We start from the raw sequence: 24228 nt of genomic DNA on the forward strand, positions 1-24228 counted from the left end.
CTGATACAACGCCTAGCTGAGTCGGGTGTCACAGGAGTGGCCCTGGAATGGTTGGCCTCCTTTCTGGAGGGGCGTACCTTCGAGGTTTGGGAAGGAAACGCAAAATCTCCTCCCCTCCCACTTCATTGCGGGGTGCCCCAGGGCTCATCCCTGAGCCCCACGTTATTTAACGTGTATATGGCACCCCTGGAGGGTGTGGTGTCTCCGTTTGGCTTTAAGACCATAAGCTATGCGGATGACACCCAGCTAGTGGTGGGTCTGACACAGCTGGAGAAACAGCCTGAGACGCTCCATTCATGCTTGAGAGAGGTGTTTGATTGGATGTCCAGGTCATCGCTCAAATTGAACGTATCAAAAACTGAGCTGATGATCTTGGGCCAGTCAAGTTTTGCCCTCTCGCCGAGCAGCTGGCCCAACTGCATGGGCACCCCGCCTTACCCAAAGAAGGAGATTAAGAGCCTGGGGGTCTGGCTGGAGCCGGATTTGTCCTTTAGGACACACGCCAAGAAGACCGCTGGCGTGTGTTATGGAATGCTCCGATCGGCCCGTAAGGTTCTCCCCCTGTTGCCAGAACTCTCCCGGAAGCTGTTAGTCCAAGGTCTAATCATCTCACGCCTGGACTACAGTAATGCGCTCTCTCGGAGCACCAGAGCCAACGCTCAAGATCCTGCAACAAGTGCAGAACGCAGCAGCAAGGCTGCTGCGGAACGTTCCGGCCAGGCAGTCAGCCAGGCCTGCTTTAAAAGCACTCCACTGGCTCCCTGTCAGAGAGAGAGTTACCTTCAAGGCCCTCTGCATCGCCCACAAGAGCACACAGGGGAAAGGACCAGCCATTCTGAAGGACATGATTCGGCCCTATAAGCCCATTAGAGCTTTACGCTCTGACAACAAACACCTCCTTCAGATAAAGAGAATTAGGAGAGCCCATTCAGGTGGCAGGAGTTTTTCTAGCCATACAGAGCACGCCTGGAACTCCCTCCCATTCTCACTACGTTCTGAACCAAATCTTCTCAGGGTCCGGAAACATCTGAAAAATTATCTTTTTCCAGAATAATTGCAGCTCTTCCCGTTCTCTATTAGTAGCCTGCTCTGGGTCTCTATAAGCGCTGGGATGCCTCTGGGTAACCGTGCGCGGTACAAAATTTGTTAATAATAATAATAATAATAATAATAATAATAACTGGCAGATTTTTCTAGGAAATTAGTCATTTAAAGCACCTGACCTGAAGCACTGTCTTTTTACCCTAACTGCCATCCACAGCCATCCTGCCAGATGTCACGCAAGCATACATTTTGGATGTTTCCACTCGGGGAGTTTCCATGCTCTCCTGGTTCAGCTCTCGCAAAAACACACTTGGAAATTTCAGTGTGGGTTTTTTTTTTATTTTTTAGTTTGACTGAATGTATGCAGTGGCTATAAAGAGGCATAGTAATCTCGTATTTTCAAATTAACTATTTTGAGCAGGTCAGGTTACTCTCCTCTTCAGAACCTCACACAGCAGCATCCTTCTTCTATACATTGAGCATTTTCAGAAAAAAGGACTTCAGACACTGGAAATGTTAGTTTGATTCCAGTGTGCCATACCATCAGGCTCTTCCCACTCCCCCTGTGGGCATGCTGTGTCCCCCACACTTGAGATTAAAAGTCAGAGTTTTAGGCCAACGTTTTATTAGGATTTTATCCTACATTTTGATCTTCAACCTGCTTGTGTCTCCCCAGTCCGTCTTGCACCACATTCTTTCATGTAGCCACCATTTTCCCTTTACATTTTCATGCATATAAGATCTCCTTCCTTTCCCACAGGTTTATCTTCTTTTCCTGATGCCAGACTCACTCCCATTCTCCTCACGTCAAAGTCCACTCTTTCAACAGACTCCCTTTGCCTGTTTGAATAGTCAATCAGAAGGAGATTTAAGGAATATGCTACTTACCAGTATGCATCTGTTCTTGGCATAGAGGGCTGCAGAGTGGTACATTATGAATAGATCGCCATCTGGTGTTGGGCTCGGATGATTGCACTTTGTTTTTCTCTTGGAGAGTCTTTTGTATCTTGGTGACTCCTCCCTTAGTTGGTAGTGCGCATGGGCATCGGCTCCATCCTTAGATTGTTTTGCCATAGTAGGGTTAGATGGAGTAGTATAGTAGAATACAGATAAGAGTGCCCATGTAAGTGTATCTAAATAAGATAGTGTTGGAACAGACACAGGTTTCCGGGGAGGCTGGGAGGGCATGTACCACTCTGCAGCCCTCTATGCCAAGAACAGATGCATACTGGTAAGTAGCATATTCCGTTCGAGGCATATGGGCTGCAGATGGTACATTATGAATAGACTATACAGCAGTCCTCTCCCTAGCGGTGGTCGCCCGTGTCTGTTGCAACTGTCTGAAACAATGTTTTTAATACTGCTTGTCCCACTCTAGCTTGTTGTGTTGTGTGCACATCTACACAATAGTGTTTTGTGAAAGTGTGCGGTGTAACCCAGGTAGCCGCTTTGCATATGTCATCTAGTGGAATGTTTCCCAGAAATGCCATAGATGCTCCTAGTTTACGTGTAGAGTGAGCTCTAGGAGGAACAGTTAATGTTCTCTTTGCTTTTAAGTAGCATATTTGAATGCATTTTACAATCCACCTGGCAATGCCCGCTTTGGAGATGGGATTGCCTTTATGTGTGGGAGAAAACGCAACAAATAGCTGTTTTGTTTTTCTGAAAGTTTGTGTTCTCTCTATATAGTACAATATGGCCCTCCTAACATCCAGTGTATGTAGGGCTCTTTCCGCTACTGTTTGTGGTTTTGGAAAGAAAACCGGTAATTCCACTGACTGATTGATGTGGAATGCTGAAATAACCTTTGGTAAGAATTTTGGGTTTGTTCTAAGAACCACTTTATTTTGGTGTAGCTGCATAAATGGTTCCTGAATCGTAAAAGCCTGCAGTTCACTTACTCTTCTAAGTGACGTGATAGCTATGAGGAAGGCCACCTTCCATGTGAGGAATTGTATTTCACACCTATGCATAGGTTCAAAGGGTGGCCCCATTAGTCTGGTAAGCACTATGTTGAGATTCCAGACTGGGGAAGGTGGTCTTCTTGGTGGAATGACTCTTTTGAGTCCTTCCATGAAAGCTTTAATTGCTGGTACTTTAAACAATGACAGGTGTTGTCTGTTTTGTAGGTACGCCGCTATGGCTGCTAGATGAACCCTAATAGATGTATATGCTAGATTACATTGTTGTAAGTGTAATAAGTAGCAAATGATTTGTTTAGTGGATGCGTCCAGAGGGTTGATGTGCTTACTGTTACAGTGTATAGCAAACCTCTTCCATTTTGCTGCATAGCATGCTCTGGTGGTAGGACGTCTTGCCTGTTTAATGATTTCCATGCATTCTGGTGGTAAATCTAAATACCCAAACTCTATGACCTCAGGAGCCAGATCGCTAGGTTCAGTTGTTTGGGATCTGGGTGCATTATTTCTCCATGGTTCTGTGTAAGATGCATGGGTAATAATCTTAGCTTTTGATGTGGTACTTGTGAGAGTTGTAGCAGCGTGGTGAACCACGGCTGTCTTGCCCACGTGGGTGCCACTAGTATCATTGTCATTGAGTGCTGCTGCAGTTTCCTCACCAGTAGTGGAATTAGTGGTAGAGGAGGGAACGCGTAAGCAAATTTGTTGGACCAATTTATCCACAGTGCATTGCCCTGGGACCTTTGGTGTGGGTACCTGGATGCGAATTGTTTGCATTTTGCGTTTTGATGATTTGCAAACAGATCTATCTCTGGTTGCCCCCATTTTTGGAAGAATGGCTGTAGTATTTGGTCGTGCAGTTCCCATTCATGAACCTGTTCTGACTGTCTGCTTAGGATGTCTGCTATTTGATTTTGAATTCCTGGTAGGTGTTCCGCTAACAGGTAGATTTTTTGAGGAATGGCCCATCTCCATATGTCCTGTGCTAGTTTGGACAGTTGGAGAGAGTGTGTCCCCCCCTGTTTTTGAATATAATACATTGCAGTCATGTTGTCTGTTCTGATCAGGACTGCCTTGTTTGTTATTTGCATTTGGAAAGCTTTTAGTGCTAGAAATATTGCTAACAGTTCTAGGTAGTTGATGTGCAGCTTCTTTTGCTGCGCACTCCACTTCCCCTGTACTGTGTATTTGTCCATATGCGCTCCCCAACCGGAGAGCGATGCGTCCGCTGTTATTATTACTTGTGGAACTGGCTCTAGGAACGACCGTCCTTTGGAAATGTTTTCTGTGTTCCACCACTTCAGAGAGCGATACGTCCGGTCGTTTACCAACACCAGATCTGTAATCTGACCTTGAGCCTGATTCCACTGTGTCGCTAGACACTCCTGTAGTGGGCGCATTTGTAGTCTGGCATGTGGTATTAGCAGTATGCAAGAGGACATCATGCCTAATAGTTGCATAAACACTCGTGCTGGTAGTGAGTGTTGTGGTTGAAATTTTTGTATTAACCCGACCATTGTCTGTACTCTGATTGGGTTGGGGTATGCTATTGCCTTTTCTGTGTCTACTGTAGCCCCCAGGTATTGCTGGATCTGGTTTGGTTGCAGGTGTGATTTTTTGTAGTTCACCGTAAACCCTAGGTGGTGCAGCAGTTGAATTGTCTTCTGTGTGTTGTGAAGACATTCTTCCTTGGATTTGGCCTTGATTAGCCAATCGTCCAAGTATGGGAAGACATGTATTTGTTGTCTTCTTAGGTGTGCTGCCACCACAGCTAGGCATTTTGTGAAAACTCTCGGTGCTGTTGTGACACCGAACGGAAGGACCTTGAACTGGTAGTGTTGTCCTTCTAACACAAACCTTAGGTATTTTCTGTGGGCTTTGTGAATTGGGATATGAAAGTAAGCGTCTTTTAGATCCAGTGTAGAAAGAAAGTCCCCTTGCTTCAGTAAAGGGAGTACTTGTTGGAGCGTGACCATGTGGAAGTGCTCCGAATTTATGTAAGCATTGAGAGGCCTGAGGTCTAATATTGGTCGTAGGGACCCGTCTTTTTTGGGGATCAGGAAGTATAGAGAATATACTCCTGTTCCTTGTTGATCCTTTGGGACCTTCTCTATTGCATGCTTTTGTAGAAGTGCTAGCACTTCTTCTCTTAACAATGTCAAATGATCCTGACTCATTGGGCGCTGTTTGGGGGGGATGTTTGGCGGGGTAGCTGTGAGTTCTAGGCAATAACCATGTTGGATAATTTGTCTCACCCACTTGTCTGACGTGATGTCTTCCCAGACAGGTAGGAACTGTGCTAGACGTCCCCCGACCGGTGTTATGTGGTCTGGGGGGAGATCTATGAAGTCACTGTTTTGGTGTTGAGGCGTTGCGGTTGTTATTATTTCCGCGGCCTCTACCCTTATTGTTGTTACCTCTGTAATTACCTCTTGAATTACCTCTAGGTGATGTTGGTGTGAAAGATGTGGATTGCTGATTTGTTCCTGTGTTTTTTGAGCCCCCTCTATAGGTGGATCTACGAAAGGAACCTCTGTGCGTTGGCTGTTGCAATGCTCCCATTGACTTAGCCGTTTCTGTATCCTTTTTCATCTTTTCTAATGTCTCGTCTGTACTTGAACCGAACAATGTCTTCTGATCAAATGGTCTGTTCAGTAGGGCTGTTTGAACTTCTTGTTTGAATCCTGAGATTCTGAGCCATGCGTGCCTTCTTAGCATGACACTAGTGTTAATAGACCTTGCTGCAGTGTCTGCTGCGTCTAACGCACACTTAATGGAAGTATTAGTTATTATTTTACCTTCCTGAATTAATTGGTCTGCCTTCTTTTGATGTTCCTTAGGAAGATGTGTGAGAAGTTTTTCTAACTCATCGTAATGTGCCCTGTCGTAACGTGCGAGTAGAGCTTGTGTATTAGCTATACGCCAGCTATTTGCTGCCTGTGATGCTACTCTCTTGCCTGATGCATCTATTAACTTCGACTCTTTATCTGGTGGAGGAGCCTCTCCTGTAGATAATGAGTTTGCTCTCTTACGAGCGGTTGAGACCACCAGCGAGTCTAGAGGTACATGCCCTCTAATAAATATTGGGTCCTTTGGAGCCGCTTTATATTTTTTATCGATTCTTGGGTTTAACACCCTGGCTCTCACTGGGTTTTCGAATATTTCCTCTGTGTGAGTGAGAAGACCCTTTAGCATAGGAAGAGTACCTGATGTTCTCTGTGCACTAGGTAGAGTCTCTAACAAGAAATCCTCTATCTGAGGTTCTGTGTGCATATCTAGTTTGTGATATTTTGCTGCCCTATTAATGAGCTGCACAAAACCTGTGTTATCATCAGGTGGTGAAGGCTTTGAGGGGTATAGCTCTGGGTCGTTGTCCTCATCTGACCCTACATCGTAATTTTCCCATGGATCTTCCTCATCCTGGATAGATTCGTCATCCCCTTGAGGTTCTCCCTCCCCTATATCACTGTCTACATCTGACTGAGGTGTAGCTGGTCTTGGTGTGGAGGGTGTAGGAATATGTGGCCTATTGTGAGGAATAGGAGAAGAGGGTGTGTCTTTAGGACGAGGAGAAGCAGGAGGAGTTATGTTCGTCCCCATTGTTCTCTTTTTTGGAGGAAGAGGTTTATCTTCTGACTGTTCACTCTTTCTCTTCTTCGTGACCACTTTCCCAGTTTGTGGGTCAATAAACAAGATCTTTTGCTTGGGATCTGTTTGTTGCTCTTGAATCGGTACCGAGGGTCCTGGTTCCGAGAGCTGTTTTTGTTTTCGATCCTCAGATCTTTCTGGCTTCGACACCGAATGTCTGCTCGATTCCGACTTTTTGGGTATCGAGTGTCTTTTGGGCGATACATCATATTTCTTTTTCGACATGGAATGTTTCGATACCGAGCTCTCCTTTATATGCCGCCTCGGTGTCGAAGTTGATGACGCCCTTTTCTCGGATCCGACGTGGTGGGATTCCGAGTGTTTCGGTTTCAGTTTCAGTTTCGTTGCCGGGCCCGAAGGCGGGGCGTCGGAAACTTTTTTCAGCGATTTGACCGGGCCCGAGGGCGGGGTCGTTACCGCACGGGGTCGGTTTTTCGGTAAGGGGACGTCGTCACTCACGGTTTGTTGCTCGAAGAGTTCTTCAACCTCCGACTGGTCCCCTTCCGACCCCGACTGGTCCTCTTCTTCCTCGATTTGTTCGTCTCCGAACAGCTCCGGGATCGCCTCCGCCTGCATTCTGGAAGCCTCGTGCCTTCGAGCTCGACGATTTCTGATCGTTAGCTTGGAGGAGAATGCTGCGCAGGCTTCGCAGTCCCTGGATTCGTGTTCAGGCGATAGACAGAGGTTGCACACCTCGTGTAGGTCCTTGTGTGGGAACTTAGCACCACACGATGGACATTTTTTGAATGGAGTCCTTTCCATGGACTCCGGGCTTGACTGCGCCGAGAAAGGTCTCTTGTTCCTCGACGTAGATCCAAGTTTTTCTCTTCTATTTTGAATTTGTAACGCGTCGGAATGGAAAAGAACGCGTTCGCTAACAATACCGTCGAATTGGAAAGGGAATACGCGCCGAAAAATCACTTTCTTCAGAAGTTGATCTGGAGCGTCTCGATCTTCATCCGAACCCGATGGCGGAAAAAAACAATCTAAGGATGGAGCCGATGCCCATGCGCACTACCAACTAAGGGAGGAGTCACCAAGATACAAAAGACTCTCCAAGAGAAAAACAAAGTGCAATCATCCGAGCCCAACACCAGATGGCGATCTATTCATAATGTACCATCTGCAGCCCATATGCCTCGAACACAATGTTCCTCCTAAGTGACCAGAACTGGCTGGTGAATTTCCCATTAAGGGAGGACACAAAGAAGAATGCATAGTGTACCAGCAACATTCTTTATAGGTTAACTATCAAGCTGCAATAATCACAAAGGAAATCCCTCCGCCTGTATGCAAATACGCAGGTGCTATACAGTCGCTGATAAATAAAGACAATCCAAAAGTCCTGGCCTTCTAAATTATGGTATAGACAACATATTATGCTGAAAAGTAACATTTATTTTGTTTTATCAAAATGGTAGAAAACATGAGGAGATGAATATCAAAATTCGAAGCGCATCCTACGTCACACACACCCACACGGCCTCTCAATCAACATGAACCAGACACATACCCATAACGACACTTACATACTACCAATTCAACATTCGCTATACAACACAAAATATATATATATATATATATATATATATATATATATATATATATATATATATATATATATATATATATATATATATATATATATATTTTTTTTTTTTCTCTCAAAAAAACAACTTTACCATCAAGAAGTTGACTCGAGCCCAGGCCCTTTTAGCGTGTTGTTTGTTATTCACACAGAATGTCAATCAACACCCCCGATGCAAACATGGTGGTTGAAGATGGGACAACTCCGTCTACAAGTGGTGAATCAATAACCGCAGAAGGAGTAAAAAACAATATTTTAATCGAATTCTCTCTGCTGGCACAAGGGAGACAAGGGCTTGCCAGCCCCGGCCCCGGACCTGCAGAGTCTCCAAATCCAGGTCGTGGAAGAGGCGCCAAAGGCGGAAACAAGAGAGGCGCCAAAAGACAGGGATTGATAGATGCCTTCGTGGGAGTAACAACAAGAGGCAAGATGGCAAAGAAATGAAGGACACCCACACAGTGGTAAATCTATCTAATTAGATTTTAACTTTTGATCAGATTGAAGTCTTATCGTTGGGATTGACATTCTGCCCTTCCACTCATTTTAACTATATTGACGGAAGAATTGACTTTTCATTTTGTACGAAAATTAAAGTCAAGGAAGTGGTTTCAGAATAAGAAGTCTGTGGGGGGGGGCACTTCTGAGGAGAATACAGGAGTTGCTATTGGTGACAATAGCCTTTTAAAAACTATGAATTGTTTAGGCTCTGACACTGACACAATCCCGAGCACTTTAGAATGTCTATCCGACGAGGAACTAACTTATGACTGTCCAAGTGGCAGCGGATTTAAGTCCAAATCTAGGTTCCTACCACAAATTCACTGTGACACGATTGATGTGTTTGAAAAGGGTGTCATTACCGAGTTCAAAAAGATAAATAAAATTCAAAACCCACTCATGATAATTTAACTAGAAAACAAAGAAAGGCCATGGTTGATCTTAAAAACAACAACATTGTATTAAAAATGTCTGACAAGGGGGGGAATGTTGTCGTGTGGCCCACTGAAATGTACCTTGCTGAAGGCAAAAGACAGCTTGATGACAAGGACAATTATGCAATAAGCTCTAGATCTGCTTATGAAAGAAATAATCTAGATTATCAGAAACAGTTACATGAGTGGAAGAATGACAAACTTTTATCAGAAGATGAATACAAATTTCTGAAGTGTGACCATCCGAAACTTGCGGTTTTATATCTTTTACCCAAGTTACACAAGAACACTACAGTACCCCCGGGGAGACCCATTGTTTCCGCCATTGGCAGTACATATGAGAACACGTCCAAATACATAGACCACTTTTTAAGACCCTATGTGGAACAATTACCATTGTATCTGCAAGATACACGTGATTTTCTGAGAATTATCGAACCCATACAGTGGGAGGAAGACATGTGGCTTATGACATTAGATGTCAACAGCCTTTATACATGTATACCCCACAATTTAGGTGTGAGAGCGAACCAACACTTTTTGAAGAAAAGGGATGTGAGGTATCTGATGCATACAAATATGCTTGTGTCAATGATGCGTGCCTGCCTCTCAAGTAATTATTTTTTGTTCAATCATGTTGTCTATTGCCAGGCCAGGCGGACTGCGATGGGGACCTGCTTTGCACCCAGTTACGCGGGTTTGTACCTGGGCTGGTGGGAGGAGCAGGTGGCCAGTAACATCTTGGCCTTTACCCAGAACGTGGTCCTCTGGGCCAGGTATATAGACTACGTGTTTTGTCTGTGGAAGGGCAGCAAAGATGCAGCTTTGCAATTTGTCAATGAATTGAATCAGAATGAATGCAATTTACAATTTACCAGCACTATTGATAAGCAATCAATTGAATTTCTGGATGTTTTGGTGTCAGTTAATAATGGACGACTCATTAGTAAGCTGTACCGCAAGCCTACAGCAGGCAACAGCATACTACATGCGTCGAGCTGTCATCCCAAAAACTTGATTCACAGTATACCTTTTGGCGAGTTGCTACGCGCAAAGAGGAACTGTGCAACCAATACAGACTTTCACAAAGAAATGAATATCATGAAGGAGAGATTCAGGGAGAGGGGCTATTCGGCCAAAGTGGTCGAACAAGCCTGTAACAAAGTCAGAGACGTAAACAGGAAAGATCTTCCTGTATCCAAACCACCAGGTGATAGTGAAGAGGGGCCACTTAGATTTATCACCACATATTCTGACCAAACATGGCAGGTCAGAAAAAGTCTGGAAAAATTTTGGCATGTACTCCAGTTGGACGAAACACTAAAAAAGGCTGTGGGGAAACAACCTATGATCACCTACAGGAAGTGTCCAGCTCTGAAAGATGTGCTCTGTAGCAACATGGTAAGGGACAAAGAAGATACCAGGAAGGTAGAAGGTTTCTTTACCTGTCGCTCATGCAAAGACTGTAAGAACAGTGTCAATAAGAAGGAAATTACTTTGTCCAAAAACAACAAACCTTTCAGGATTCTTAAACATCTGACGTGCAAATCTGACTACTGTGTCTATGCACTTCAGTGTCCTTGTCCATTGACATATATTGGAAGTACAAAACATCCCTGTAAAAAACGTGTATTAGAACGCATGAGGGCCATAACCAATGAGGACAAAAACTATCCAATAGCCAAACATTTTAAAGACTTTCATGGAAAAAATCTAAGTGTATTTAAGTTTTGTGCTCTAGACAGGGTCCCACCATCGGAACGAGGTGGGGACAGATTGAGACAATTACGACAGCTTGAATCAAGGTTCATAATTAAATATGACACTGTGCAACCGCTGGGGTTGAATAAGGATGAGGAGTTAGCTGTCCACTTAATTTAGGAGCCCATGCAACACATTCACCGTACTAAAAATACTCATGGAATCCCTTAAAAACATGAATTTGAAGCTGTCTTGGATGTTTAAATATCTGTGTATATTTTAAAGTGATTATATTTTTTATGTTTGTAGGAGACACATGTCGCCACACAGGGAGGATGTAATACCACTGGTTGCTGCTGATTTGATGGGATGGAATCACAGGACTATACATTTGTTAATTTAAAAACTTTCTGAGTTCAAATATTTTTTGAGTTCAAGGACACTGTTATGAGACTGGAATGAGACAGTCATGCCCACTGGGGCCGAATTCAGCGTACAAAATTACTATGCCCACTGGGGCGGAATTGTCACGGTACATGTATCTGCGTTTTGGTACATTTGCCCACATGGGCTAAATTGTGTAAATCAGTAAAACTGTAACGCTTTCGGGCACCTACATGTAACAAATTGATTCATGTGTTACAATAATTTATTTCTGCTGTCCTTAAACAGTTTTATTTATACACGATGTATAGTATACCTGTGGCCAGTCACACATTTAAATATGGCCGCCATACAGTGGTGGAGCAAACACTGGTGTGAGGACGAGTAGTCCTACGTTTATGTTTACATTTTACTTTACTTTAAAAATGTTGATGTGAGTAAACACCGTTACCCGTGACCAAGGTGCGGCTGCACCGAAACGAGTCGGGTGTTGATTGACATTCTGTGTGAATAAAAAAAAAACACGCTAAAAGGGCCTGGGCTCGAGTCAACTTCTTGATGGTAAAGTTGTTTTTTTGAAAAATTACGAGGGTCGCCTCCTCACTCGAGCCCGCCGCCGTGTGAGGCTGGGAGACTGGCGGACATCTGTTGATTATATATATATATATATATATATATATATATATATATATATACACACACACACACACAAACGGAAAAACCCCAGCAGAACGCGGGGATACAGAAATTCAAAGGTATAATTCGATAGAATCCAAAACAGCATCATAGGATCCCATGATGAGCTAGTCATACAGTTCGTCAACCAATTTCTTCTCACACAGATGAGAACAGGGAGACTAAAATCAATTCCAGTGCCGACGCACCTTCAGGGTGCACGGGTCATATGCGAGACGCAAGAAGTGATGAAACAGGTGAAAAACAGATTACCACAGGATCAAAGTAAGCGAAGAAATACGGAAGATAGAGCTCCACACTTGGACCCAAAGGAAGGGAACAGCTGGGTTCTCAAATCAGTTCAAACATCTCAATAGAGGGATTCCAGACTTGATAATAGGAGAGACAAAAGGTACAAAAAAGTCCAAAGAAAACGGACCATTAAGTTCTTGCTGGTTGGAGGCCCGAGGCTGGCACTATACTGTCTGTAGGCACGATGAGCGAGACAGGGTTGGATACACCGGATAGGGGAGTTACAGCAAGGGCAGTCTATGAAGATAGGCGCCACCGGTCGGCAGGTCAGCAGGATCCCATTGATATCGAATAACCCAGCCGTAGTGTACCAGGAACATTTTTTTATGTGTTAACTGTCAAGCCGCAACCAAATGACAAGACACCACCTACAGCTGAAATTTAACATGCTCCTCACTAGCCAACATTCATGCAATAAAATCCACCAGTTCCTTCACGGCCATTACAGGCAGATGCAGAATGAAGATTGTAGTTCTCAACGGACTAGACTGCACTCACACGTCAAACTGGGTTTGTTGCGTCTGACGGACATAATACTATGTGCCAAAGGGCACCACCCACTCCAGGTTAGAGTGGTTACCCCCATCTCAACACAGGCTCTCACGACTGTGGTGGCAGCTTGATTAGAGTCGGAGGCACAGCTTTTTCACCTTCACTCTCTTGACTCTTAAAAGAAAACTATCCTTTAGTCCGCCTAATTAGGGTATTTAGTCTTCATTAGGACTGAAGGGTTGTTGTGTACTTTACAAAAAAACTGATCAGTGGTGCTTTTCTTTGGATCAGATGTGAGTCTGTGAGGCAGAAAACTGGTCTCTTTTGTATTGGTCGAGAGATGTCCATCTCCGACATCAGATTCTGCACCTACACACCCGTCACCACTGCACAATACAGGTGTACCTGGTGGAAAGCATGAGGTAAGGGGTCTATAGCCCATTCTCACTGGTTTTAGACTAGGCTTTCATTACTGGAGCAAATCCCATTACTCCCCCAATCAGGCCATCTCCTATGACAGACTCTGACCAGTTTGGTGTGAGGTGTATTTTCTTACGTACGAGTGCCTACACTCGGCAGGAAGCACACAAAAGTAGCCAGCAACAGCACCTTTGTATTAAGAGGAGGAAAAGGAGGTAGCCATGCAGTGGGTGAATTTCATAATGTGAAACAAGAAAGGCTGGGACAAGCCCTCGCGTCCACGCTTCACCAAACTCTGTGATCATAGGTAAATGTTATTTGACTGAGCCTCCTTTTTCCTTATTATCAAATATAATAGCAACTTCCTATATCCGAGTTCAGGGTGCGCACTATACAAAACTATTCTGATGTATTAATGTGAAGCATTTCTGCCTGTAAAAGGAATAGTCCCTTTAAAATAAAAATAAAAAAAAGGCTCATATTTTCACATGTTTTTGCATTATTAAGATGCTAACGGTTTCTAGGGCTCGGATCGTGCACGGGTTCTCCCTGTTCATTTGTTGGTTCACCAACCTCTAAGTTCTGCATTCAAGGCCATTTGAATTATAGACATTGTACCAAAGCATATCTTAACACTGAAATGATCAGTTTTGTTGCATATGTTTTCTACGAGCGTAATTCGTAAGAAGTACTAAAAAAGCATACCTTTAAGTTGTGAACATGAAATTCCATACAGATTCCATGCAGGTCAATCTTTACAAGTCCCACAAAAGCACATAACCCAATCCTACTCAAGAGTAGTGTGGGTTCTACTAAGGTACTTTGTAAGTGTTACTGCGAAATATTGTAGTACAACTAACAATGGACTCTAATTGGGGTGAGCTTTACGTTGACCATACAAGCACACAGCACAAACATAGTGATCAGGTCATAACTGTATTCGTTTATGGTGAACCTTTAGGCATACTCACAAACAAGCAAGCAGTGCAATCACACCAAGGAGGTCATACCTCCAGGTTTGACCCCATAGCTATAATTGGTAACAAGAGGCCCTGCCTGGATTGCTTGAAGTATGAAGGCTTAACTTCATAGCACAGTGGTAGCAAAGAGGTTAGTTACACTTGCCTGGCAACATTGGTGAATGTTTACATCTGTAGCGCAAGTACAACATTATGCTATGTAGGTGGTCCTACTAAGATTGCATTGGAGGTGAATGTTTACATGCACTGCACAAGCACAGTGGTAGAGATGAAGGCCTCCCTCGATTGCATTATAGAGCAATATTTACTTTTGTAGCATAGGCACAAAGAGGCCATGGTCTTTACGTGTGCCTTAAAAGCACATAATATAGCACAACAGAATTAATGAGGACCTACAAGGATTGAATTAGAGACACATGTATCACACAACCCCATATTATAATAGTTGCGATGCTGTCATGAATTTAAACATTAACTCCCAATGCAATCAAAGTATATCACATGCACATAGCATAATAGCAGCTATAAGGTCATACCTGCAAATCTGTACGTCTTGCACAAGAATATGACATAACACAAGGCCTACGAGGAGCGCTTTATGAATACACGTTTGCATGCACCTCACAAGTCCATTGGTAGCAGTAAGGTAATAGAAAGACTGCATTGTGTGAATATTTACATTCAGAGCACAAGCTCATAGCTCAATGATAGCAGAGAGGTCATAAATAGTTTATTATGTGTCATTATCTCATTTAAAGTACAAATAGCACATTGGTAGGAATGAGGCACCTAGATTGCTGTGCAATACGTGTAAACATCCACCCATCTTGCAAACACAACAAGATGATGGATAGAGTGCTGAAACTTTTTAAACACTCATCCCCAGCCAAGAGATCTGGATCATTGAATTTAGGCTAGCCTGCCAGATATGGGGTGATTCCCCGAAACCGGTCCCTGGTTGCTGGTTTCTGGTCCATATAGGACCTGGTCTGGCAGTTCGGGATAGACTTTTCACATGAGGAACAGGGTCAAGACTGATTTGCATATGACTGGGTCCAAACTGGTGTGGCAAGCAAACAAATAATAAAATGGATTAAACCCAGATCTGTGACAGGGGGTGAATGTTTTCATTGTCTGCATTTCTTCCATCACCTGTTCTTTTTGCTTATATTGACATCAGGTAAAAGGGTATTCCCAGAGGTGGGTTCCATGCACACTGCGCCTCTGGATTCGAGCTAGCTTGGCGGATGAGGGGCGATATGCCTAAACTGGGCCCACGTTACTGGTTTCTAGTCCATAGAGGACCTAGCTTGGCAGTTCCGGCTGGACTATTCTTATGAGGAAAAGAGTCAAGACTGATTTGCATATGGCTTGGTCCAAACTCGTGTGGCGTGGGGAGCAAAAAGATGGATTAAAACAGATCTCTGATGGAGGGTGAATGTTTGCATTCTTCAGCATTCCATCCATCATCTGTTCTTTCTGCATACATTCCTAGCACAAGCACCTAACATGATGATAACAATGTAGTCATGCCAGGATTGTTTGTTATGTATGGGTGTTTACATCTGTATCACCAGCACATAGCTCAATGGTTCCCAAGAGGTCATTGTGGACTGTGTTGTATGAATGCTTACATGCATAGCACAAACCCATGGCTCAATGGTAGTCAAGAGGCCATACGTGGATTGCGTTTGGTGCGAATGTTTACATTCATAGCACAATGGTAGAATTAAAGCCCCTACTGTAATGCAAGATGGGTGAATGTTTACATTCACAGCACAAAAACGTTGCACAATGACCCAATTGAAGGCATGCGTTGGCACTATAACCATTACCCGTACCCACTCAAGAGCCAGCAGCAGAACAACCTACAGAAAGCCCTACAGGTAGTTGTCACTCAAGCGAAAAGCCCCCTCTCAAATGTAGACAACACATGTCTCTCAGTTATCCAAAGAGATGTGCCTGCAGCTGGCCCCGCACCGGGAAAGAGGTTTAGAGAAGCCTTTAACTCTGCAGACTGGAACTGGGCATACTGGTTCAAAGACATATGTCGAGGGCCTTTTGCACCCTGTCGGCATAACAAGTTTGGCATTCGATATGGAAAATACAGTAGGTTAGGCGTCCTTTGGTAGTGCCAGAAAGACATGGGAGCTTCAAAGACACGTCTGTTGGTTATATGCATATTCTTGGACGCTTTCCCAGAGGGGGGCCTGCAAGAGGAATTAGCAGGTAATGCCTCCAAGTAAAAGGGATCGGTTTGGCATGCCGGAGGAGGAGGCCCAGAGCACGGTCGTGCTGGTGAATGTGACACGGACCCCGAGCTGTGACCGGCAGGTACCTCCAGGCTGTCGCCCAGCAGCACTGGCTGTGCCCTACCAGCTGTCCCGGTGCTGCTGCAGTCTGGAGCAGTTTCTGCTGGGCACCAGCCAGCTGTGAACACTGCCCGAGGAGGGGGCGGTGGCACAAGCCCAGCACAGGGGATACGGTTGCCACTTTCTTAGAAACAAATACAAGCTACTTGTTTACGTTCAGGTAAAATTGGCAAGATTCTTTGGTAGCATGGCAATCGTCTCTATTTGCTGTAATCGTCATTGTGAAACAATGTAGAGAGCTCTCACACACTTTTAAAACGGTTTCTTTGCTGTTTTACATTTCAAAAGGGAACAAGCATTTACAATGCAATGGTTTCGCCTTTGGAAAAGTTAGAGCTATTGGCATTGCTCATGACATTTTTTTTTTTTTTTACTTATAAATAAATGTCATTGTTATTTACATTGCCAACAGCTCTCTCTCAGCCCACACAGCCCAGCGATCTCAAAACTATGCTCCTCTGTACTGCTGTGGAAATATTTACAAAACACACTCTTTGTAGCTCGCGGGACTGAGCACACAAATCTCCTGCCTTCACTTCACTATGTGGTAAGAGTGGATTTGACACTACATTCAACAGACAGAATAGAGTGGCCAAAGTTAAAGAAACTAATTCGGACACTGAAGCCTTTCCAACCGCTTTAAAAAGATTATGATTCAACAACACATAGGTACTTGGGGAGTACGAGCAAGTTAGTGCTTGAAATCAGGGCAATTAAATGCCTAGCCTATTGCTCTATGCAGGAGAATGTTTGTAAATGTGCCCTCATAACCGTTTTATGTTATTATGACAACGATTTCACATGTCAAGTCTAAAAGGTTATGGAAAGTAAACTGCGGAAATGTTTCAGCAAAAATGTCATTGTTGGCGGTTGTAGTTACTAAGGCTTGAATTTGGTTTTGAAAGACTAGTTCGTAAAATTAAAGAAGCTTTTTTTTAGACTGTGATAAGGATTTAGGAAAGGTAAAACCCCTCACCTGCTTCATCTTTTGTTAACGTAAGCTAACATCCTAGTAGACACAGGCCAAGCACGCTCCGTTATCAGTGGGGTAAATATCAGTGAAAATAAACTGCTTAGCCATAAACTATCCCCGCTCTCTCCACTTTCCCTGGAGGGGTCCGCTCTGAACTCTGCCCATTCAGTTAATAACTCTCTACGAAAACATGGCTAGTGAATTGTGCCGAAGGGAGCATAAGGGGAACAAAGCGGGCATGGACTGCTAGACAGATGGGTGAGGAGTGTACACAGTGTAGGAGAGAGAGTACTGGAAGAGAGTGTGAAAAGGAAGAGTGAGAGCTACAATGGCAGTGGGGCTGATTAATTAGATGCGTTGTGTGTGCCTAGGTTGGCTATTGGACTACGTTCTGCGACCTTGCCGCTGTGTTAAATGAATAAGTAGGAAATCGAGAATGACAGGATAAACTCACCATGTCTCAGGCGTGTGAGATGCAACGGCAAAATAAAGAACAAGTGGGGCGGGGGCTGGGGCCGGAGACACGGACAGCGGGAGGGTGGTGGGGCGGGTAAGCTAACAACATCCTAGCAGACACAGGCCAAGCACGCTCCGTTATCAGTGGGGTAAATATCAGTGAAAATAAACTGCTTAGCCATAAACTATCCCCGCTCTCTCCACTTTAACTCCAGCAGTGCTGGTAGCAGGTGCGCAGCAGTGGAGGTGGGACGCGTGCTGCAGTGCTGGTAGTTGGTGTGCTGCAGTGTTGGTAGCAGGTGTGCAGCCAGTGGAGGTGGGACGCGTGCTGCAGGAAGCAGTGCAGTGTAAGTGATGAAGGTGGGACACGTGCTGCAGAAACTGGTGAATTGGAGGCGACAGGCGTGCCGCAGCAGTGGAGGTGGGAGGCGTGCTGCAGTGCTCGTAGCAGGTGTGCAGCAGTGGAGGTGGGACGAGTGCTGCAGGAAGTGGTGCAGTGTTGGTAGCAGGTGTGCTGCAGCAATGGAGATGGGACGCATGCTGCAGGAAGTGGTGCAGTGTTGGTAGCAGGTGTGCTGCAGTGGAGGAGGTGGGACGCGTGCTAGAAGATGCGGTGCAGTGCCGGTGGTAAGCGTGCTGCAGTGGAGGAGGTAGGAAGATGTGCAGTGGGAAGCGACAGGGCTACAAAGCAAAAGTGGGACATGTGCTGCAGGGAGCGCTGCAATGTGGCTGTGGAGAAGGCGGATGCGTGCGGCGGGAAGCGGTGGTGTGGTGGGGTGAAGAGCAGTTGGTGAGCTTTGGGCAGAAGCGGTGCACCTCACTCCAGCGCCGAGCGAACTCGGTCTGTGGCAGGATACCCGCTGAAGTGCGAGTGACTGAGCGCCTCGACTATTTTGCTGCCCGCAGTTGGCACCTCGCTTCCCAGCAGGCCCTTCCACTAGCGCTTGTTTGCTGCGTGACTAGGGTCTGGGTCTCTGAACCGGAAACGCGCCAATCAAGCAAACTACATTAAAAAAACAATACACAAACACATAGGCAGAAAAGCATAACTTTTTGTAAGCTTTACTTGAAATTACTTCCTGGACACCGGTTGATCTTGCAAGAGTCGCAACTTGTGCTGAAAGGGGTGGAGGGCAGCGGGCTGCCCTGGTACCAGCATGCGCGGGGGCACACTGGCCCGTGTGGCACACACAGGTAAAGGCGCATTTGCTACATACAGGCCTGGTGCCTGTATGGAGCACAACACATTACTGGGGGGCCACTCTAGCCCCGAAGTCTCACTAATTAGAATTATCAAGGCCTCAAGATACCCCAGGGGCCAGTCCATCCCCCGTGCCAGGCCGAAGGGGTAAAGCAGCCTTGGACACGTCCACCCTGCCCGTTCCTGAACGCTCGCGCGCTCCGCCGGCGCAATAACCAGGAAATAGCCATGGTTCGGCGTTACGCACTTATACCAGACACGAAAAAACCCACACATACGTTTACCCACAGTGGACATTCCTGGGCAGTTTTGGGTTTACATAGCACCCATGGCTTCTTTCAGCAACTTCTCTGAGGACGATGGGAGGGTCGGAGCCAGCGCTAGGCATGCAAATATAAAGTGCAGGTACCTACTACCCTAGCGCGCCTCTTTCCTGTTACTCTGAGATGCGCCGATAGCCCCACAACCCGAAGTACTGCAAACTTGCCGAGAAGTTCCAGCACTCCCCCTTTTAAGATCAAATAAGTGCATGTGCTCTGTCCCGGTTGTTTTAAACGGCTAATCACCAACATACTTTTTGACATGGCTCAGGGTCGAGGCGAACCCCAACTGAAGATAAAAATCAGGTTTTATGTGTGCTCTGTAAAAGACCGATTGAGAGCATGCTGCGTACTGTGCCTGCCGCCCGGAATGTTGCATACAACTACCGCGGGCTGTGAGGCGCAATGTTTATCTCAGCGCTGGGCCCTAATGAAAGCTGCTCTATGGCGGTGGGGCGGGAACGGGCATAAGGACAGCAGGAGGGGACTGGAACGGGCATACAGACAGCGGGAGGGGGGGCGGGAACGGACAGCGGGAGGGGAGCACTCGCCAGGACTTTTTCCGGTGGCGGTCGGCCGCGGAATGAGCAAATGAAACCTCGACGACCCAAAAAATAAACCCCGCCCACCGCCGCATGACGTACTAAAAGGGGCAGGATGAGAAAAACATTGCCAGAATGCCCACGAATCGCCTCGGTGAATGACGGACGCCTCTGTCTTCCAATGGCTAGCCTCCATTTATGGAGCTAGCCAATGGAAGAAGAGGCGGATTCAAGTCCCCATACTGTAAACAAAAGTTTTCTCCTGGGCGGAGCACTGCTTCGCAGTGCTACGGCCAGGCGGAACCTAAAAATACCAGATTTCTCAGCGTTTCCCACTATTTTAGCAGCCGGAAAGCAAAAACACAGGACAGTTTAAAAACATAAAAACTGGGCATGTGGCACCCCTACCCGGGGAGCTGGGGGAAGCCCTGGAGGGTCTGGGTTAGGAGACCACCACAAGTCACCAGGAGCATGGGATGGGACCTTTCATCAGTTGTAGCTGCTGCATGTGGCCATGGCAGGTGCAGGGGGCTGAAACGAATGGGGGTAGGACAGCTTTTGAGAGCTGTAGAGGACAGGCAGGTCACTCACCATAACAGGAGGGCGTTTGAAAACCAGAACTCACTGTTCGATCACTTTCTAAGCATTCAGGAGTTCACAAAGGTGGTGAAGATCTGGTTCTTCCAAAGATAATTATATCAACTTTTGACTCTGCGATAGGACCCTGAACGATAATCCCTTCTAAAATTGCAAGCGCAATTCAGAACTATGGAACAATCCCAACCAGCCCACCAAGAGGCCTCTGGCACCCCACCAAAAACTGGGATATCCACCAAACACAGCCTCTGAGGGCCTAAATATACTGAGGGGAAAATATGTATACCATACAAAGTACGAGATATACCTCTCTAGCCAACATTAGAACCTGCCACCACCCCACACTTGAACCACTTCCAACCTGATAAGACGGAGTAGGCAAACTGCAAAGCCCTCACACATCACAGACATGGTAAACAAGGTTTGCTCAAGCTCAGCACTAATGAGAGGCCAGTGAAGACACGGGAGAGCGGCCTCACAATACTGGCCACCAGAGGAATTTAACATAGTCCACCATGCACATCCTGAATAGGCACTTATTCTGAGCACCAACACCTTAGAATGTCAATGATAATAACCACTGGCAAAGCCAAGAGGTCGTTCCTGAGGGACCTATGGACTTTGCCGACGGTTTATAACCATGCTGCCAGCATCCATGACACTGCAGCACAGCTAATACATATTTCACTGTTTTTGTTGTAAAAACAGCCTTTGATAAAGCAGACTCATTTTGTAGGTGCACTTACGTACACCTAACAAATGCGGTGGCCACATTTTTTTTCTTTGTAGTTATAGTTAATCAGTAACTAAAAAACTTGCAGGCATTTATTTTTTAAAGGGGGGAAGCAACATGGGGATTTGAAGCAATACGGGGGGGGTGGAGTAAATAAAATGGGGTGCATGGGCAAGGAGAAAGCAGAGAGAAGTAACTGAAGCTATGGGGAAAACGGACAAAAGAACAATGTGAACAGGTGGGAGAGAAGCACATGGGTGAGACCGCAACAAGATGAGTGCAACAGGAAGGGGTCGGGTAGAAACACCAGGTGAGAAAGAACACAGATTGAGTGCAGGGGAGGGGGTGGAGGTACCCGAGGGAGACAGCTGGAAAACACATGCACTAATGGAGTGCTTAACACAAGAAAAAAGTAGTGCTTGAAAATTAACTAATGTAAACATAGACGGACGCTAAAGAGGTTATTCTCCAAGGGGCTCCATATGCTAGATTGAAAAGCTGGAATACGAATAAACAGCAGGAAAAAGAGTGGCAGGAAAGCCACACAATGGTAAAGCAGTGGGCTGGTTCCCAAGCCCCAGTATGTTGTTCGTAAGGCCATTATATGTTTTGCAGAAGACAGTGCATGTTCTTTCTAATGGGTGAGGTCTAAGAAGGATTAATATAATGCAATTGATCTTGGAAAATCTTTCATTGAAGCATCATATTGAAAATGATAAGGAAGGGCCCGCCACAGCCAATCCGGAAAGACTTCCGGATCCCCCTCACTTATTGGACACAGATTTAAATCCCACCGCCAGATCTTGAAGATCCCAGAGAAGACGACCTCCTGCTACAACCAGCAAAGGAAATCAGCGAGAGTACACAACAAGAATAATTATAAATAATACACAGACCCGCAGAGCTAATCAGAGCTCCTCGCATAACATGTGTGTCACACTTCCTGGTCCATCACACCAATAAGCGCTGAAAGCAACCACAGCATCCTGCACACATCCACGTGTTGCAGAGTAAAGCGTACAGCAGTGTGGGTGAGCGCTTTAGCGCCCCGCGCATGTGTAGTAAGCGCTATACAAATAATAGAACACAGTACAATGGAAGCTTGAAATGCATTATGGGTGAAAAGCTGCATGTACAGCACATAACAGTACAGTACAGTACAGTGGTATGAAGGGGATCCTACCTGGATTCCATTGGGGTAAATCTCGCCCTCGCCGATGGAGTCCACCAGGTCCTCTTCGTCCAGCGTGGCCCGCTTGTAGGTCGACATCTGGAGGGTTAAATGGAGAACAGATTCTCTTAGTGTTTCCATGATTCAACGGCCCAAGAGCTTGGTAAAAGCCAGGTCAGGGGAGCACCTGTGCGGCGCGGCCTGCCCCGGAGCACACGCTTCTTTCATTCCTTCTAGGCCCGTGACAAGCCCTCCCCAGCACCCGCAGCCAGACGGAGAGGCCGGGCCCGCGCCAACACCTCGGCTTACAAAAACATGCTGCGCATGGCAACAAAAAAAAAAAAAAATGATAAAATAAAGAGGAGGCAGCAGCTCTTGGGACCCGGGCCTACGGGACGCCTTGACCAGGTTATATAAAACACATTTCCGAGTAGTGCCAAGCTCGGAAGAGCTCTGCGGGCGGATTAAGTTACGAAAGCGAACGAAATAGCCCACCCAGGGGGGCTGGTGCTGCTTGGGAAGGTTCCTGCTGTGTGAACGTCTTAGTCTGAGAAAACATGCGCTCGGGTCGGAGGGAAAAACAGGAAGCACTATAAGCTGGTGAGGTTTTCATGGCTACATTCCACAGCAGGTTAAAAGGCTGGCCAAAGTTTGCAAAAGCAGTCCACCCGGTTTTCCCATGCCCGTCAGCCTTCTGCACGCTCCACCCTCACCTCCGATCACAACATAAGCCCCATCGCCCCAAGAGAGCTCCCATCAGTCTGGAGATCCGCCCCCCGTTACGTCACAGTGGGCAGGGACTACAAATACCACAGCCCTCCAAAGTATGCCATCACAGGTTCCAGGGCGGTACAAAAGGGGGTGGTGATGGACGGTTCCAGGGGCCTGTGAAGTGTTACCCCGAAAAGGGCCCTTCCTGGTTGGGATGCACTTCCACCCCATGCAGGAACATCCAAGGTGAGTGACTTGGATGTTACTCAAGTCCACGTCATTAAGGACACCATTTACCATTCTGAGGCTTCCCTTTAACAACATGTTCCATTCTGGGAGTAGTACGCTTCATTCATTACAACTAAACCAATTGGAGGAACACACATGAAATCAATATTTTTTTAAAGGCACTCCAAAGCCTGGCACCATATGTCCCCGATGACATGGAGGCATTTTTTCTAATCAAAGTGAAGTCCTAGCTGTCCAACTATATTCAACTGAGGGTGAGACATGGACACGGACTTATGACTACTATGGTGGTATGGGACATAGGTACATCATGAAGTCTGATATGTTTGGGGCCTTGCATTTCATGGAGGGTTTTATCCAATTCACATGTTTATTCATGGATTGCTCATGAAGTTCCAAGGTTCCCGGTACAGTGGAACCCTGCAGTAACTGAAACAGTTGTGGACTGGAAGCTTGTGGAATCTGACAGGTAAATGGATCAAGCACCTCAAGAGGGAAAGTAGAGCTGCACCCTCCCTACATCATTTGAGTGGACCACGACAGTCTGCAATGGGGTGTAAAGGATTGTGCCACTGGGAATTTGCAAAGAAGCCTAGAAGTGACAAATGTACTTTGTAACAATACCAGTCTACAGGCTTTAACACTAGACTGCGTAAAAACAATCTACTTCTGTTAAAGTCTATAACATCTTCTGGCAGGTTCGAGATGCCTGGGTATCTTGCTAGCTCAGTCATGAAGGTTTGAGGGCTGGCATTGTGGGACCTGGGTATCTAGTTAGAACAATCTTTGCATTCACTCAGGTCAATTT

General features: G+C 45.8%; 1 protein-coding gene across 2 annotated transcripts in view; it reads right to left on the reverse strand.

Moving 5' to 3' along the window:
- ECE1 (endothelin converting enzyme 1) overlaps positions 1–24228 on the reverse strand; it is a 381652-nt gene that overhangs the window by 235256 nt on the left and 122168 nt on the right. The window contains exon 2 of one of the 2 annotated variants that reach the window (XM_086921670.1): positions 22473–22559. In XM_086921670.1, the coding sequence (XP_086777796.1) occupies positions 22473–22559 (87 nt within the window). Of the gene's footprint in view, positions 1–22472; positions 22602–24228 lie in introns of those variants that run through there. The other variant, XM_086921669.1, reaches the window with a different exon arrangement.

Source organism: Lissotriton vulgaris, chromosome 5 (assembly GCF_964263255.1).
Source record: "Lissotriton vulgaris chromosome 5, aLisVul1.2, whole genome shotgun sequence".
Classification (NCBI taxonomy): domain Eukaryota; kingdom Metazoa; phylum Chordata; class Amphibia; order Caudata; family Salamandridae; genus Lissotriton; species Lissotriton vulgaris.